A 17520-nucleotide genomic window follows, 5' to 3' on the forward strand; every position below is an offset into this window, starting at 1 on the left:
ATCCATAAGAACTGGAAGCAACGTTACGAAGGGCTACTCGCACATCCCCGTTCACTGCAGGGAACGGAGAAGTCCAGAGTCAAGAGGTAGAAGCACCCACGTGTCCACACATGGAGGAATGGAGAAAGAACGCCTGGCACCTACATACAATGGGACGCTATTCCATCTTAGAAAGGAAGGTCATTCTGGAATTTCTGCGAAGTGAAATGGGCAAGTCACACAAAGACAAATACCCTATGGTTCCACTTATATGTGGTATCTAAAGTAGTCACACTTAAAAAATGGAAAGAACTGTGGGGACCATGGGGGCAGAAGGGGAGGAAACACAGACCTGTGGGTACAGATCTTCAATCACAAAATGAGCAGGGGCTAGAGATGCACTGTTTGACAATGAGAATATATCTACACTGCTGAACTATACACTGGTTCGTGGCTAAAGGTAGTAAATGTAATGTTATATGTTCTTTACTCTAATTTTTAAATTAGACTGCTTTAAGGGAGAAATTGGGGTGAAGAGTCCTGGGGCCTTTGAAACCTTTCTGCCTTCAAAGAGGAAGCTCTGGGTGTGACAAATTCAGTGTGTTGGTGGGTGAGGTTCATTTCCTACTCCCAATCAGCCCACTTCACTCCAGATGGTTTCTTGTTGGATCTCTGAGCCCCTCGAGAGCCCACAGTGGGGAGGAGGCTCGAACTCCAGTGATGATGGGGAGATGAGGGGCTAAGATTGGGGGGGTAGGGGCAGGCAGGGATGGAAACAGGGGTAGAGGAGGGAGCAGTGTGGAAGGGAGCAGATGAAAGGATTCAAGAGAGCTGAAGAGTCTGAGATGTCACATTCAAAAAGAAAAAAAAAAAGAAAGAGAAAGAAGTAGATGTCTAGCTGGCTCACAGTATGTAGGGCATGAGACTCTTAATCTCAGGGTCATGGGCTCAAGTCCCATGTAGAATGTACCTTAAAAATAATACTACTAGTTAATTAAATTAAAAAAGGAAGAAAGAGGACAGGGGATGGTGAGGAGGGAGACACCTTAGGTGAGCAGGTTGGGAAGGTCCTGAGTCAGCTGCTATGTCGCCTTTGAAGCTCCCTGTGTTCAAGAAAATATTTGCCTTTTCTGAAGACACTAAATGGAATTAGCACCCTAAAGGTGAAGTGTCTAGCAGGCAGCAAAGAGGAGAGAGGAGGAGAGTCACTCACGGTGTTAACAGATGGTTAGGGCAAAGAGGACACTTTGCAATGTGTCTCTTGATGACGTTCCTCCCACTCACGAGCTCCAGAATAGGCATCGAGGGAACCCCTCCAAGTGGGTAGAGCTGCCACGTGATGGGAAAGGGACCAGAGCAACTGCTTCTTGGAATATCAATCATCCTCATCCAAGAGAGCCAGATGGTGCCCTGGGGCCTGTCCTCATTCTGCACTCAGGAGTACCACTGGGCTTCATGTTAAGAGACGGGATTTCTTACCATGGTTTTGGACCCCCATGCAGCCCTGGGCCATGGCAGCCACACTGGTGAGCCCTGGGCTTGTTGAATGGACCTTCCCTTTTTCTAGGAGTCTTTGCAGCTTGGGACCACGAACCCTCGGCCTCCCTGCCTGCGGGTGGCCTGAGAGAGCTTCCCTGCAGGGGCTGCCCTCCCGGGTACACACAGGCTGGGATGAAGGCATGTAATGAACCTGAAGACCCAGAGGAAGGATCCTGGCTCGAGAGAGACCACGGAGGGGAAAGAATGTGTGTGGAATAAGCACCCAGTGGGGAGGGACATCTCTCCCGGAGCTACCTGGAAATATGCAGTCTGCCATGTTCTGGTTCTTTTGCATCATCATTCAAATGAGGCTAGAATCTCGTGTGAAGAGCTACATGGAAGGTTTGAGTCTTCATGACCCCACCACACATTTACAAGAAAGGGCATCAACCTCCAGGAATGAAAGGACAGGGAGACCAACCCTCTCTACCCACACCCACCTCCCCTCAAACCTGGAACAGCCGGTGCGTCTGAAGCCTGGGGGCCCAGCAGGCAGGGCTTTGGGGGCCACATGAGGGACTCTGCGTCTTATACAAGGTGCAGTTAGAAATACCTAAAGGTACTGTTTATTCGTGGTTTGATTTGTTTTCCAGAAGGGACAGGATCTGTTTACATGATGTTATTTTAGTGGTTTCGCTCTGCTTGCCTGGCGGAGAAGGCCCGAGAGAGAGGAGACAGTGGAAGCCGAGTGTGGTGGGCAGACGAGTGACCCCCAAGGGTGTGCACACCCTGCTCCCCAGAGCCTGTGAATACGTGACTGGACAAGGCAACATGAAACTAAGGTTGTTAACAGGCTGGCCTTTAAATGGGGCGATGATCTTGGGCGATCCCTCCGGCTCTTTCTGGGTCAGGCTGCTGATCTACAAAACGTCAGGATTCACAGATTGTGTTGTGTGAAGCCACTATAGTTGTGCAAATTTGTTAGAGCAACAGCAGGAACCTAACGCCCTGCAAGACTGGTGAGACCCTGCCAGGTCCACGTCGGAACAGCAGTTCGGACTCATGGTCCTGGTGGAGAAGAAAGTGGAAGAGAAATAGGAGAAATGTCGGGGCAGGTGGGGGACCTGGCGAGGCTTGCGTGACAGATTCCACGTGGGGCAGGAGGGACCAAAGATTCAACAGTGACTCATGATTCTTGCTGCAGCAACTACGTGGCGGGAAAGACCTTTAACAAGAGGTGTGTGCAGGCTGAGCCTGTGTGAGGACTGGAAGTGAACGCTGGAATTATGTGTGCAGTTAAGGTGCCGAGAGGGGACGCTGGGACGGGTTCGGCCCGGTCCCAGCTCATGTGAGAGGCCAGGGACGAGAGGTGGAGGCAGTCAGTCCAGTGGGCACGATCCTCACAGTGTCCACCAGAGCCTGGAGGCATCCATCAAACCGTGCATGTTCCCACACACACTTGAAAAATGTATCCAGGGGAGCACCTGGGTGGCTCAGTCAGTTAAGCATCTGACTCTTGATTTCCACTCAGGTCATACTCTCAAGGTCATGGGACTGAGCCCCACAGCAGGCTCCACACACAGTGGGAAGTCTGCCTCTCCCTCTCCATCTGCCCCTCACCCCCGCTGGTGTGCACTCTCTAATAAATAAATACAATCTTTTAAAAAATAAAAATAAAAAATAAAAAACTGAACCTAAAGAAAGATTTACTATTACTTCTTTTGCATCAGTGAATGCAGTTTTTTTTAAAGATTTTATTTATTTATTTGACAGACAGAGATCACAAGTAGGCAGAGAGGCAGGCAGAGAGAGAGGGGAAGGGAAGCAGGCTCCCTGCCGAGCAGAGAGCCCGATGCGGGGCTCGATCCCAGGACCCTGGGATCATGACCCGAGCCGAAGGCAGAGGCCTTAACCCACTGAGCCACCCAGGCGCCCCCAGTGAATGCAGTTTTAAACCCACACTAACTCTGAATCCCTGTTTTTGTGTTACTTTATATAGAAGTAGGCTGGAGCCATCTTTACAATGCCAAAAATGAATTGAAAACACACAAATAAAAACACTATGCTCCCTCCCTGACTAGGGTCAAGCAAGCAGATACATATAGGCAATTTACTTTAGACCAGAAAAGGGGAAAAAAAAGGCCCCTTATCTAAGCTTGTGAATTCTGGTACAAACTTAAAAAAAAATTTCAGGGAGCTATATGTGTAACAATGTCCAAAGCCCACTCAGAAAGGGAAAACATTCAAATTCCAAGAAACCAGGGCAAAGAGACCTTGTTGAAGACACAGGACATTCAGTAGAGACCCCAGAAAAAAATCATACCTTAGGAGTAGGGCTAAACCAGCCCTAGACTGAAGTTTATACCCAAGTTAGTAAGGCTTAAATATTCTATATTATTCTATATTACACAATCTTAAATAGTTACAAATATTAGCAACAAACAAGTTGAAAGTGAAATATTTTTTTAAAATACCATTTGAGAGGGGCACCTGGATGGCTCAGTCAGTTAGGTGTCTGCCTTCAGCTCAGGTCATGATCTGAGGGTCCTGGGATCAAGTCCCACATCAGGCTCCTTGCTCAGTAAGAAATCTGCTTCTCCCTCTGCCTGCAAATAAATAAATAAATAAATAAAACCACTGGGTGGGGATGCCTGGGCTGGCTTGGTCCGTGGAGCATGTGAATACACTATTCTGTACTCACTACTTCAATTGCAACACATATCTCTCTCTGTCTATGATGGCTTGAATTGTGTCCCCCCCCACCCCTTCCAAATTCATATGTCGAGGTCCTGACCCCCAATACCTCAGAAAGTGACTTATTTACAGATAAAATCTTTACAGAGGTAATCAAATGAAGATGAGTTCATTAGGACCTAATCCTAATGTGGGACCTAATCCAGTATGACTGGTGTCCTTTTTCAAAGGAAAAGAATCTGCACACAGACACACATAGAGGGTAGAAGATGTGAAGACGCAGGGAGAAGACAGCCATCCATAAGACAAAGAGAGAGAGGGCTGGGACAGATCCTTCCCTCCCAGCCCTCAGAAGGAACCAACCCTACCAACACCTTGACTTTGGGCTTCCAGCCTCCAGAAGTGTGATGATAATACCTTTTGTTGTGTAGGCCTCCTGGGCTGTGGTACTTAGTTATGGCAGCCCCAGAAAACAAATCCACAGGCCAAGAGCCAATTTAGGATAAATTCACTACAGGAACTAGAAGCCAGCTGTGGGGTCAGGACTGGAGGCAAGGCAAGTGCTAGACAGAGAAATGGGAAGGGTTGACGAAGTGTTCCAGAGCCTAAGGTACAGCGTCCCTGGGACCAGAACTACCTCTTCATATTTATACTAACTGTCCCTTATGTTTTTATTAATAATATATTAATAATTATACTTAATATTAACTGTCCCCAATGGAAAGCTTTTAATATATTTTTACATAAAATTAAGAGCTTTTACTACCACCATTCTGACTGAGGCATTTTATCTATTAAAAATAAATATTCACTTATAGCTTAACTTCCAGGAATAGTACCAATTCTGAAAATACACAAAGGGTACTTTATTTTATGTTTAGATGCTGAGAGTTGAGAGGGGTAGTAACTTGGATTTCTGGGTCCAGATGACAGTAAGCTAGGACCTAGCTAGACCCCTGAGTCTGATGGAGGAGGGACTGGGGGCCTGGACTCCTGGATCTGAGGGAGGAGGGACTGGGGGTCTGGACTCCTGGATCTGAAAGAGGAGGGACTGGGGGTCTGGACTCCTGGATCTGAAGGAGGAGGGGTTGGGGGTCTGGACTCCTGGGTCTAAGGGAGGAGGGGTTGGGGGTCTGGACCCCTGGTTCTGAGGGAGGAGGGGGCCGGGAACATGGACCCACAGATTCCTGAGAGATGAGAGAACTCGGGGCCAGGCATCAGGGACCCAGGATTTGAAGTGGATTTCTTTCTATCTTTTCTCTTACTTTGCTCCTGAAGTCTGTGCCAAAACCACAACGAGCACTAAAAACTGTCTATCCCGTAAGCCTGTTCCTTGTTAAGAGGCATCAGTCAAGACAAAGTACTGCCAAAGCTTCCAGAATACGCCAGCCAAATAGTGAGGACAGAATCAGCCATGCTCACTACCATCATACAGAGAGACCTTCTCCCCTAAAACCTGTGGGCACTGCCTGGCCAGATTGCTGGGGCAAGGCTGGGATTGGCCAGGGCTCTTTTGTAAGGCGCTTCATCCATTCCTGCCTCCTAATGATCCCAACACATCCTGTCCTCTAGCCCCAGGATCTAAAGGCATCTGACACCTAAATATTTCTCATCCCCTCCAGGAATCACATGTCTATTCTTAGTGTTTGGAATGTTAAAACATGAAATAATTAAGGGCTATGATATAACCTAATTGTAGCTCTTTTGTCCTGGGTTATTTCATCTTTGAAAACATTTCTGGTGAATTCTTAAAAGGATATTACTCCTCATCTAGCTAAATTGCTTTCTCTTAATATTTGTATTAACTCTCTCTAGTTTCATTGTTGTTGTTGTTGTTATTGTTCTAATTGTGGTATTTTCTCTATTAAAAATAAATATTCCGGCGCCTGGGTGGTTCAGTCAGTTAAGCCTCTGCCTTCAGCTCAGGTCCTGATCCCCTGGGATCGAGTCCCACATCCAGCTCCCTGCTCAGCGGGGAGTCGGTTTCTCTGACCCTCCCCTGGCTGGTGCTTTCTCTCTCTCTTGCTTGCTCGCTCACTCTCTCTCTCTCTCAAATAAATAAAATCTTTAAAAATAATAAATAAATAAATAAATAATAAATAAATAAATACTCATTTACACCACAGCGCACACAGCAACAGCACCAAGTCTGAGAGTACACAAAACACCCCTTTGCTTCATGTTACATATAGATCTGGAAAGCTTACATTTTCAGCCACGAACGAGAAATCCGAATGAAAGGCACGTCTTACTGGTGTAGAGGCACGGTCATGTGGGGGGGCTATGGCGGCAACCTGGGCCCTCACAGTCGCGGCTCATGCACGCCGTCAAGGGTGATGGAAACGACTCTGAAGACGGCTTTGCTCCAGTCAACCTTCTAGACGTCCGTGGAGGGGGCCGGGGCTGTGACCCCACCGGCCCACCAGGATCCACCGTGAGGGAAGGTGACGAGGCCAAGCTGTCTCCCAGTGTCTAGGGCCACCGGGCGTGGGTGGGGCCCAGGCTGGGCACATGGAAGGGGGAATAGTTCAGAGGGGGACAGTCAAGGGTGTGACCTCCAAGCACAGCTGACTCCACCGCCCCATGAGAGAGAGCGGTCAGGGAGGCTACTTGAGGACACACCGCCCGCCCGGCTTTCCTCGCCCAGCGCTGCAAACACCTGCTACCTCCCCCTATCCCAGCATGCTCGCCGTTCTGCGCATGCGTGCCTTCTAAGTCCGCCAGGAACGGGCTTCTCCAAGGCCAATGGGGTGCAACGTTCTTCGGGCTCATCCAATGAGCGCATCAGATGCTTTTGCATTGACCAATGGGGCTTCGAGTGACCTGTTGGGCGGAGGTGGCCCCGCCTTCCGTGTCTCTGAGAGACCAAGCCAAGGCGGAGTGGAATGAGAGAGGCGTTCCAGACGTTCCTTCAGCAGCGTGAGGTTCCTGTGAGGTTATCTGAAAGCCAGGTCGAATCCGGGTCCCTTAAAGAGAAAAGGAGGGCTGAGGACCCAGACTCCTGGGTCCTGAGGAAAGGGGATGGGGGGAAAGAACTCCTGGGTCTGAGAGGGGAGGAGGCCGGGGACTCAGAATCCTGGGTCCTGCGGGAAATGGCGGCTGGAACGTAAAGCCCTGGAGCCCTCGGTAGAACAGGCCTGGGATGGCAGAATTTCGAGCTGTGGGAGGCCCGGGGGCCAAGAATCCCGGGGCCTGGGAGAACATGGGCTTGACCCCGGCCTGAGGCTGAGGCAGAAGGGGCGTCTGGGCCGCGCCCCGGACCCCGAGGTTGGACGGTACTGGTCGCTGAACACCTTTGGCTTCGGGGAGTAGGGATTTGGGTCGGGGGGTTGCCCTGTGGAAACTGAGGCACGGTAAACGTGCAACCCTCCGACCCAAGACTCGCAGGCTAGACCGAGGGGGCCACGGTCTTCTGTGGCGCCGTGCGCCCCGCAGCGCCAGTCCTCGCCGCTAGGTCCATGCGGCCTCGTTGTATGAGGCCGAGCAGCCCCCTCTTCTCTCTCTAATCGCAGATCCTTGGCCGCTCTTCCAGGCGGCTCTGAAAGACGTCATGGGAGCCCGTCGCGTCCAAAGTTTGCTGTTCCTCCTCCTCCTCGGGCCCCCCTCCTTGGCCTGTAAGAATGGGGGTTCGGGGCGGACGAGGGCTGGTTCACAGAGGAGACACCTCTGGGGAAGAGGACGGGCCAGGGCCGCACAGGGGAGGCCAGGCGTGCTTCCCTTGATCTCCTTTCCTCCGCAGTGGAGCCAAGTTTGTACTGTCACAGGGGCATATCCACGAGTGTAGAAAAGGACCCAAAGAGGACGTTTAACTGGACCACAGAGAAAGTTGAGACTTGTGACAGCGGGTCGTTCTGCCAGGAATCCCTTCTGATGATTAAAGCAGGTAAAGCAAGAAAGGGCAGCTGGGTTGGGTAGGAGGAGGGGTCTGTTCTGGCAGGGCCGTTCCCTCTCCCTGGGGCCAAACCCTAGGCCCAAACCCTGCTTTCCTTCCCCACTGTCTCCCAACAGGGGCCAAGACAGCAGTTCTGGGCACTAAGGGCTGCGTCACGGAGGGGACCCTGGCAACAACGTATGTCCAGCACTCCCCACCCCCAGGCATAATCACAGTGTCCTACAGCAGCTACTGTGAGGAGTCCTTATGCAACAGCAAGGGGAGTTTAATGGAGCTGTGGAGGGAGGAAGAGACCCAAGGAACGCCGGGAGGTGAGACATGGGGCCTGAGAGAAAGTAGGCAAACTCCTGAAAAGATGGCTCTGTGTTCTTACTTAGCTCAGGCCCAACAGGGCCATACACAAAAGAACCTCATTTTTTTTTTAAGATTTTATTTATTTATTTGACACAGAGAGAGAGAGATCACAAGGAGGCAGAGAGGCAGGCAGAGAGAGAGGGGGAAGCAGGCTCCCTGCTGAGCAGAGAGCCTGATGTGGGGCTGGATCCCAGGACCCTGAGACCACACGGACCTGAGCTGAAGGCAGAGGCTTAACCACTGAGCCACCTAGGCGCCCCAGAACCTCAGAGCTTTTGCCTGCCTTTTTTCTAAGTTGTTACCTTGGGGTCTCAACACTGTTCAGAGCACCAGGACAGCAAAGAAGGCCGAGGTGTTAAGTTGGGTTTTGTGTTTATTAAACAATAAGGGGTCAGTGCAGGTTTCTAAGCAGGATGGTGTGGCTTAATCAGTCTGGCAGCTACTGCTTCCTGGATCTGGCCAGCCCCTGTGGCAATCTGGCCCTGCCTACCTTTTCAGCTCACTTCCTTTTCTTCCTTCCCTGTTTATCATGTTCCAGCTGGGGCCAGTAGTCAAAATACTTAACAACAGATATGGTACTGGCCAATCAGAATAGATGCTGGCCATGAAAAACCAGTCCAGGCCTATCTGTGTCTACCAACTGAATACCAACAGGGCAGTGTCTCCCAGTCCCCGAAATCCAGCAAGCTGCTCACACCTCCAGGCCTTTGTCCTTGCTGTTCACTTTGCTACTCCCCCAACCCCCATTTTCACTCAGCTAATCTCTGTTCACCCCCCACCTCAACTCAGGTGTCTGCTCTGTAAAAATGGTTAGCAAATTCTTCCGGATAGTTAGATATCCCTCCATTCCTTCGCCATTATCTTTGGACAGAGTGCCTACTGAGAGGTCCTAAAATTACTGGCACGTCCTAGACGGTGATGTCAATGACAGAAACTGTGTCCTTTTCATCTCTGTCTCCACACCTAAGCACACAGTTTGGAAGTCATGTTGGGTGGGTTCTGATAGCAAAGAGAATCAGTTGAAAAGGTGTGGGGAGGTTGTAGTGATAGGCCTTGATCACGGTGGTGTCAGCAGCAAAGACTTGGGGAAGAAAGGGAAAAAAGAAGAGACAAATCCAGAGGTAGGACATACCCTAATTGCCCTCTGTTTCACCTTCTAGCTCCCAGTGTGTCACCACGCTTCCACTGCCCAACCTGTGTGGCTCTGGGAACCTGTTTGAACGCTCCTTCTCTTCCCTGTCCCAATGATACAATTCAGTGCTATCAAGGAAGACTTCAGATCACTGGAGGTAAACTCAACACCCAGTGGTTTCAGAGGCTGGAAAACCAGACATCTGGGTGGATCCCGAGAGGTTCTGACACTCCAGGGTTCTAGGAATGAGGAAGGACTGATTCCCTTCTGATTTCCTAAAACATCTATGCATCTTCCCATCCTTTCTTGTTCTATAGGAGGCATCAACTCATTTTTGGAGGTCAAAGGCTGTACATCCATAATTGGTTGCAGGCTGATGTCTGGGATCTTTACAGTAGGGCCCATGTGGGTGGAGGAAATCTGTCCGCATCAGTCTCTCCCTCAGCCCCGAAAGACTGAAAATGGGGCCACCTGGCTTCCTGTTTTGGTTTGGAGGTTAGAGCTAGCGCTGCTGCTGTTACTGCAGGAACTTGTCCATTGTTCCTGAGGAAGCACGTCTCATCCTGGACCGCAGGACACCTCTTCTGACTGGGAGCCTTCTGACTGCTGGTCAGCAAATTGAGGAGCGAGTGGAGAGCTGAAGAACAGAGAGTTCCTGTGGATGTATTTTATATTTCTAATAAAGTTTCTGCTGTGATTGGTGTAAAACCCAAGACTAGAAGTGGAATTTTAGTGCTGAAAGAGCCCTGAAAATTCACTGTCTCCAGCCCACACATTTTGCAGAAAGGGAAGCAGAGATCTGGAAAACTTGACTATCTCATACTAACATAGCGATGGGCAGAGCAAGACCAGAACTTTGATACTTGGACCTAAAAGTCTGGTTTTCCTTCCACTCTTAATTAGTCGCTTTCTCTTGCTAGCTGGCAAGAAATCAGCATTAGCCTCCTTCAGAGCACTCTGAGCCCAACCTTAAGGCCACAGTTGGCTGTGTTGTTCTAGTATTTCCCTGGGAGGTATGGCAGAATTTGAAAAATCAGACTCCAAATTCTTCTGTTACAAGAGACCCCATCTCCTATGTCCTGTCTCTTGCCCATTTACATCATTCCTTCTCCTCTCTGCTGCCTACTGCATGCATCTTCAGGGGACACAGGGAACGTCGGAGGCAGCTGGGGCTCAGCAAGGTATGAAAACTGGGGTCTGGGATTCTTGACGGGAAGATGTGTTTTTTACTTCTCCTGCTTATTACTCAAGAACACATAAAACCCATCTTATAAAAGACTCCAATGATAGAGGAACCACATAGGGAAAAGTAAAAGGTAGGGAAAGGATAAGGGGGGAACAGACATTTATTATTTCATTTAAATAGTTTTACTGTGGTTTACCTGACATAGCCAACTGCACTGGGGGTGGAAGGAGACTTAATGCAAACTACTGTCCCCACAGAGGACAAAGGACAGGGGAGTTTGGCCATGGTATAGTCCATCCAAGTTCCTTCTAGAAAGTTTTGGTTCTAGAAAGTCTGGTTCTAAATCAACTCTTTGAGTTAAAGGCGCACTCCAGCTAATACTTCATCTTTGTCCCTAGGCAACCAGTTTCCCATCGGTTTACACGAGAAAGCACAAACAAATCAAATTTGAATTTAATGAGGGGGCATATAAGTTTCTGAAATAATAAGTATTCGGAACCATGACTGGTAAATGCCATCTAGGGCAAAAACAACACCAAAAAGCCAAGTAAATGTTTCCCATAGGACAATGGCTTTCTGATGGCACTGAAGACAGTTACAGGAGAAAACCCCGAGTGAATGGAAGAATGACATAATTTTCCAAAATTTGGCCCGTGGATTGTTTTGGCATTTTAAAAATTACATGTATCATATGCCAAAGAACTTCAGGCAGCACGGGCAAATTTCTTAGGCCACAAGCTCAAATATAATAATATATTTGCATAAATGTACATAACATAAAAGTATTTTGATATATTGTTGATTTTTCGGATACTTTGGTTGTAACAATCCCTCATCTGACCCAGGGGTAGGTAGAAACTTAATCAGTTTGAATAAACTCAGCCACCTCAGGGCTTTCTCCCTTTCCACTCTCCTCGCCCAGGGCTTGGTTACAGGACTGATGGGAAGGAGGTGACTCTCTAGTTTTGGCCTCTCTGCTGCTCGTGTCCATGTTCCTGCTGATGCCTGGGACTTGGCTTCCATTCCTGCTGGCGTCCACTGGGAACTTCCAACTCTGTCTGGGCACTGATGGTCACCCACGCGGGCCCTCTCAGTTCTGCCATCCCTCTCTCAGCTATTTCAGGGCCTCTTCCAACAGCTTTCAAGTCCCACTGCAGTGCTTCAGGACTTGGGCATCCCACACAGCTGATGAAATTCCCCCAAGATCTGGAGAAAAGATCATTGCACAGGGAATTGCTTCCTCCCTAGGTACTAGGAAAGAGATGGGGCCTAGCCCCTGGGATTTCTCATCCACCTTACACAGACCACTATCACAAATTCTTCCCAAATCTATTGTTCTGCAACAATCGTGCCATATGGTCTTTCAAGGAACTTGAAAATTCCAGGTCTATCAAATCAAAAGTTGGCCCTTCGGAATTATTGTCTCTGTCTTACTTTATATAAGCCTACTTTGAAACTTCAAGGCTGAACAGTAAGATATTTCTGGCGCTTTGCATTTCTAGGCATTGGCCCTACTAACTGAGGGATAAGGAGCAAGAGAAGTGGTATAAAGAATTGGAGAGGGGCGCCTGGGTGGCTCAGTGGGTTGGGCCTCTGCCTTGGGCTCAGGTCATGATCCCAGCGTCCTAGGATTGAGTCCCGCACTGGGCTCCTTGCTCAGTGGGGATCCTGCTTCTCCCTCTCCATCTGCCCCTCCTCCCTCTTCCTCTTTCTCTTTCACTCTCTCCCTCTCCCTCTCTCTCTCTCAAAATAAAATCTTAAAAAAAAAATAAAAAGAACCAAAATTAACTACAATTTATCATCCAAGCCTTCCCCTGGAAATTGAAAGCTTTCAACATACTACAGAGTTCCAAACAGTTGTATCAGACAGATTCTGTCAAAGCAACTAGATGAAGAGACAGATTCCTGGTGCTTCCAATTCTTCCATCTTCCCACTGTTTGCCATGTTTTTTAAAGCCGAGATCAACAGTTCTACCAGATTAAAGGGAATTCATGGGCCAAAGGAACATGTTAAATGACCCCACATGTGTACAATCAGAAAAATCCAGGCTGTGGGAACTCCAAAAGACAAAGACCTGGCTTTGTCAAAAATTACGTTTAGAGGAAAAAAAAAAAAAGAGGTGAAGCTATACCTTAAAGGAGACTTAAACACACAAAACCAAGTGTAATGTGTGGACCTCACCTAGATCCTGACTTGAAAAACCGGGAAAAATATTTTTATGAGATAAGAAAGGAAATTATTAATCGACTGGCTATTTAAATGTATTAGGTATTTTAATTTCTATTTGAAATAAGAACTGAAACCATGTGTTTCAACATGACGATGGTTTGTTCCAAGAAAGTCTTGCCTAGAAGGAAAAATCTATAAAAGCTCACGTCTCAGACAACAGCTTGCTTATCAAGACTGTTTCAAGACCCTCGTTTTGTTGTGTTCATCAACCCCTAAACCATTGTGTCATAATCCTTGCTTAATCTTGGCCAGTTTCTTGGTATGAAGAGCCTGCCTCAAATAGCCTTCCCTGATTTTCCCTTCTGTGGTACCACTGAGGTTCTCGTGGTCTCTGTTAGAGTCAACTGTTAACAGGTAATAAAGCTTTTTGTGTCATGTTTAGTAAGAAAAGGGGAGGCCTATCTCCTTAAAGAAATGTACTAGAGGATTTACATATTTTTTAAAGATTTTATTTATTTATTTGAGAAAGAGAGAGCACAAGGGGGAGGGGGACAGAGAGAGAGGGAGAAGCAGACGCCCCACTGAGCAGGGAGCCCCACCCACGCAGATCCCAGCACAGGTGAGCTGAAGGCAGATACTGAACCAACTGAGCCACACAGGCGCCCCCTGAAGGATTTACATATTAAATGTAAGTAAGACTGAGATGTGCTTCAATATAGTTTGGGACAGAGAATGGGTGGGGCATAGAAAAAATGAAATTGACCATAGGTGATAATTACTGAAGCTTGTGGTAGCTACCTGGGGTTTCCTACACTATTTTTGCCTACTTATGTACATGTTTGAAATTGCCCATAATAAAAGGGTTCCTTTTTTTAAGTGTGCTACTCAGACCACAACATTGGAGTTATGCTTAATCATCCTCCCTTCCTTTCCTGTGCTATATCCAATCCATGAGCATATCTTACAGATATTCAAAATTCCTCTAGAATCTGACCGTTTCTCATTACCTCTACTGCCACTTCCCTGTTCGAACACTGCCGTTTCTCACCTTGATTCCTGCAATAGCCAATGGTTTGATGCCTCAGCCTTTGACCTCCCTGATCCCCATATTTTACTCTCAACACAGCAGTCAGAGTGATCCTTTTTAAAAAATAAGTCTAAAAGCTCTTCTCAAAACCTTGCAATGGCTCTTCATCGCACTCAGAATCAAAGTCAAAGTTCTTATGATGGCCTACAGGGTCCTACACTCTCTGTCCCACTCCTTGATCTCTGACCTCATCTCCTAAGACACATCCTTTTGGGTCACTCCAGTCACCCTGGCGTCTTTTCTGATTCACCGGTGCACCAGGCAAGTTCCCACCTCAGGACATTTGCACTTACAGGTCCTTCTTTTTTTTTTTTTTAAGATTTTATTTATTTATTTGACAGACAGAGATCACAAGTAGGCTGAGAGGCAGGCAGAGAGAAAGGGGGAAGCAAGCTCCCCACTGAGCGGGGAACCCGATGGAGGGCTCGATCCCAGGACCCTGGGATCATGACCTGAGCTGAAGGCAGAGGCTTTAACTCACTGAGCCACGTAGGCGCCCTTACCCGTCCTGCTGATCTAGAGTGTCACCTCTTTCAGGGCTTTACTCGAAGACCTTCTCAATGAAACCTTCTCTGACTGCCCCTATCAAAACTGCAGCCATCCCCTCCCCACCCAGACACTTCCTTTTCCCCACCATTTTTTCTCTCCTTTGTACTTACCGCTGTCTTACGTCATACTTGTTTATAGTCACGTCTCTCTCCTTAGAAAATAAGCCCCACAAGAGCAGGGATTTCTGTCTGTTCTGTTCCCTCCTGTAGTCCCTGTGACTAGAACAGTGCCTGGAACAGAACAGGTGCCCAGTAACCATTCATTCTATGACTTTGGTCACTATTGTTTTCCATACAGTGCCCTCTGCCACCGCACTATTCCTCCAGGGTTCAAACTTAGGTGTTAGGTCCAAATGAGGTAATTAGGGAAGAAAGTCTTGATTTTAAAAAAATTATCCTAAGGAAAGAGAAGTAGGGTCCTAGCTCAGGGCAGCATCTGTGAAGGGTGCTGTTGTGGCGGCCGCTGGGGTGACAGCTGCCAAAGGATCCAGACCCCCAGACAATGTATTACCCATAAATTATCCAGCGTGTGGGGAGACTGGAAATAATGTTCAATTTCTCTTCCTAGGAACCCAAGAAATGAAAACTAAACCGTAAGTTACTTTGGTGGCTTTACAAACAAGGGAAGGAAATAGAAATGAGCAAACTTTGTTTACGACAAACTTTCAATGCAGTGTTTGGTTTTCTGCGTGTGTCTCAAGACAAAGGACTCCCATTTCTAACTTTTAAAAAAATACCAAAAATAATTATACCACAGCATAAAAAATACCAGTATGCACTTTGGAAAAACCATTTGGCAGTACCTGCTAGGACTACATCTACGTATGCCTTATGCCCTACCAATTCCACATCCGGGGATTTACCCAAGAAAAGTGACTGCATATATCCACATACAAGAATGTTCCTGGCAGCTCTACCCATAAAAGCTCAAAACTAGAAACAGCCCACGTGTCCACCAGACTTGGGAAAGCAATGCGGCATATTCATAAAATGAAATGCTTTACAGTGATTTTTAAAAGTAACAATCGCAACAATATGGTGGACTCTCACGATGTAACGCTGAGTGAAAGAAGCCAATAACAGAAGAGTACATGTTTGAACAATTCCTTTTATATAAATACCAGGAAGGGGCAAACCTAACTCGTGGTGAGAAAAATTGGAAAGTCATTAGCTCTTTGTGTTGTGTTGACTGAAAGGGGCACAAGGGAACCTTCTAGAAAGCTAGAATATTCTATATCTTGACCTAGATGGTAGTTCTATATACATACACGTGTAAAAGTTCATAGATATATAGGTACATACATAAATTCATTGAGCTGCACACCTAAGTTTTGTGCTCTAGGTAATACCCCCCAAAAAAAGTTAAAACTCTTAAAATTTTTAAATAAAATAGAATAAATGACGTGTGTCAGGACTTTCAAGACCTGAAATACCAGAATGCGGAGCTGGACCCGTGGAATGTACAGACGGAGAACGGGGCCAGGTTCTCAGTTCCCCTCTCTCGCCACAAGGTGGCTCTCTCCCCTCTCTCAAGTCTTCCCAGTCCTGTGGGAAAACTCGACCTGCCCCAGGAAGAGGAGGGCTGTGTGCGCCTGGGCATGGACTAAAAATGCTGTGTAATCACGCCGGCCTCACTACAGAACAGTGTAGCCCTTTTAAGGCAAAGACCTGAATCTGAGTTCTGCCACTTCCTAGCTGTATGATCTTGGGAATGTTCCTTAACTTCCCTATGTCTCAGTTTTCACATCTGTACAGTGGAAATAATAATAGTACATACCTTACGGTGTGGTTGCTGTTGGTCGTGGTGCTGTAACTGTTATTGTGAAATGAGTTCACCCTCGGGAAACTCTCAGGACATCACCTGCCCCAGAAGGAGAACTCAATGTTATTATGTGAGTTAATATTAAGAGAGGAAATGTCAGTAACAGAAAGGACACACCTGACATCTCACTTCTTTGGGGGCCCAAGCAGGTATTAGGAATGTGATGAGCTAGAGATGGAAAGAGCCTATTCTGGATTCTATGTTCTTTTCTAGAAACGTCTATGTTCTTTCCTAGAACCTGAGGGCCCAGAGGGTTTCGCCAGTCTTTCCGTAGCTTTCAGAGTTCTGTACCTCAATGGGGGAGGCAGAATAATGGTCCTTCTCCCAAACATTTCTACAGCCTCGTCCCCTGAATCCATAAATATGTTACCTTACATGGCAAAAGTGACCTTGTAGTAACCTCTTAAGTACCTTGAGATGGGGAAGTTATCCTGGCTTACCAGGCAAGATCCCAGGTAATCAGCCGGGTCCTTACAGGATGGAGGCAGGAAAATCAGTCACAGAAGCAGAAACGAGAACAGAAGTAGAAGTCAGAGTAACGTGGCTAGGAGCCAAGGAATGCAGGCAGCCTCTGGGTGCCGAAAAACTCAAGGAGGGGATTCTCCCCCAGAGCTTCTTAAGAACAGCAGGGGCCAACAGCATGTCGCCCCCAAATGTGCCACTTTGGCATGAAGACTTTTTGAGTTAAAAAGCAATCAAGGAGGGGCGCCTGGGTGGCTCAGTGGGTTAAAGCCTCTGCCTTCGGCTCAGGTCATGATCCCAGGGTCCTGGGATGGAGCCCCATGTCGGGCTCTCTGCTCGGCGGGGAGCCTGCTTCCTCCTTTCTCTCTGCCTGTCTCTCTGCCTGCTTGTGATCTCTGTCTGTCAAATAAATAAATAAATAAAATCTTAAAAAAAAAAAAAGCAATCAAGGGGCGGCTTGGATGGCTCAGTCAGCTGAGCGTCTGACTATCAGTTTCAGCCTCAGGTCATGATCTCGGGGTTGTCGGACTGAGCCCCTTGTAGGACTCCCAAGAGCGAAGAGTCTGCCCCTCCCCACTGCTCACATGTGCACTCTCTCTCAAATAAATAAAATCTACCAAAAAAAAAAAAAGCAATCAAAACCCACCAGATTCAGCAAAAGATCTGTAAACTCCTCTCCCTACAACTCAATGGACTGAACAGAGTTTAGATGGGG

The 17520-nt window shown here is 47.6% G+C and overlaps 1 protein-coding gene across 1 annotated transcript; it reads left to right on the forward strand.

Annotated features, from left to right (window-relative positions):
* Positions 1 to 7702: 7702 nt before the first annotated feature.
* On the forward strand, positions 7703 to 10077 carry TEX101 (testis expressed 101; the record flags this gene model as incomplete). The annotated part of the gene is made up of 5 exons (XM_080828094.1): positions 7703 to 7766; positions 7892 to 8035; positions 8161 to 8355; positions 9559 to 9687; positions 9848 to 10077. 5 exons carry the CDS (start codon positions 7703 to 7705, stop codon positions 10075 to 10077), a joined length of 762 nt encoding a protein of 253 aa, XP_080684220.1.
* Between the last annotated feature and the right edge of the window lie 7443 nt (positions 10078 to 17520).

This window comes from Martes martes (genome assembly GCF_963455335.1).
Source record: "Martes martes genome assembly, chromosome: 17".
NCBI lineage: Eukaryota > Metazoa > Chordata > Mammalia > Carnivora > Mustelidae > Martes > Martes martes.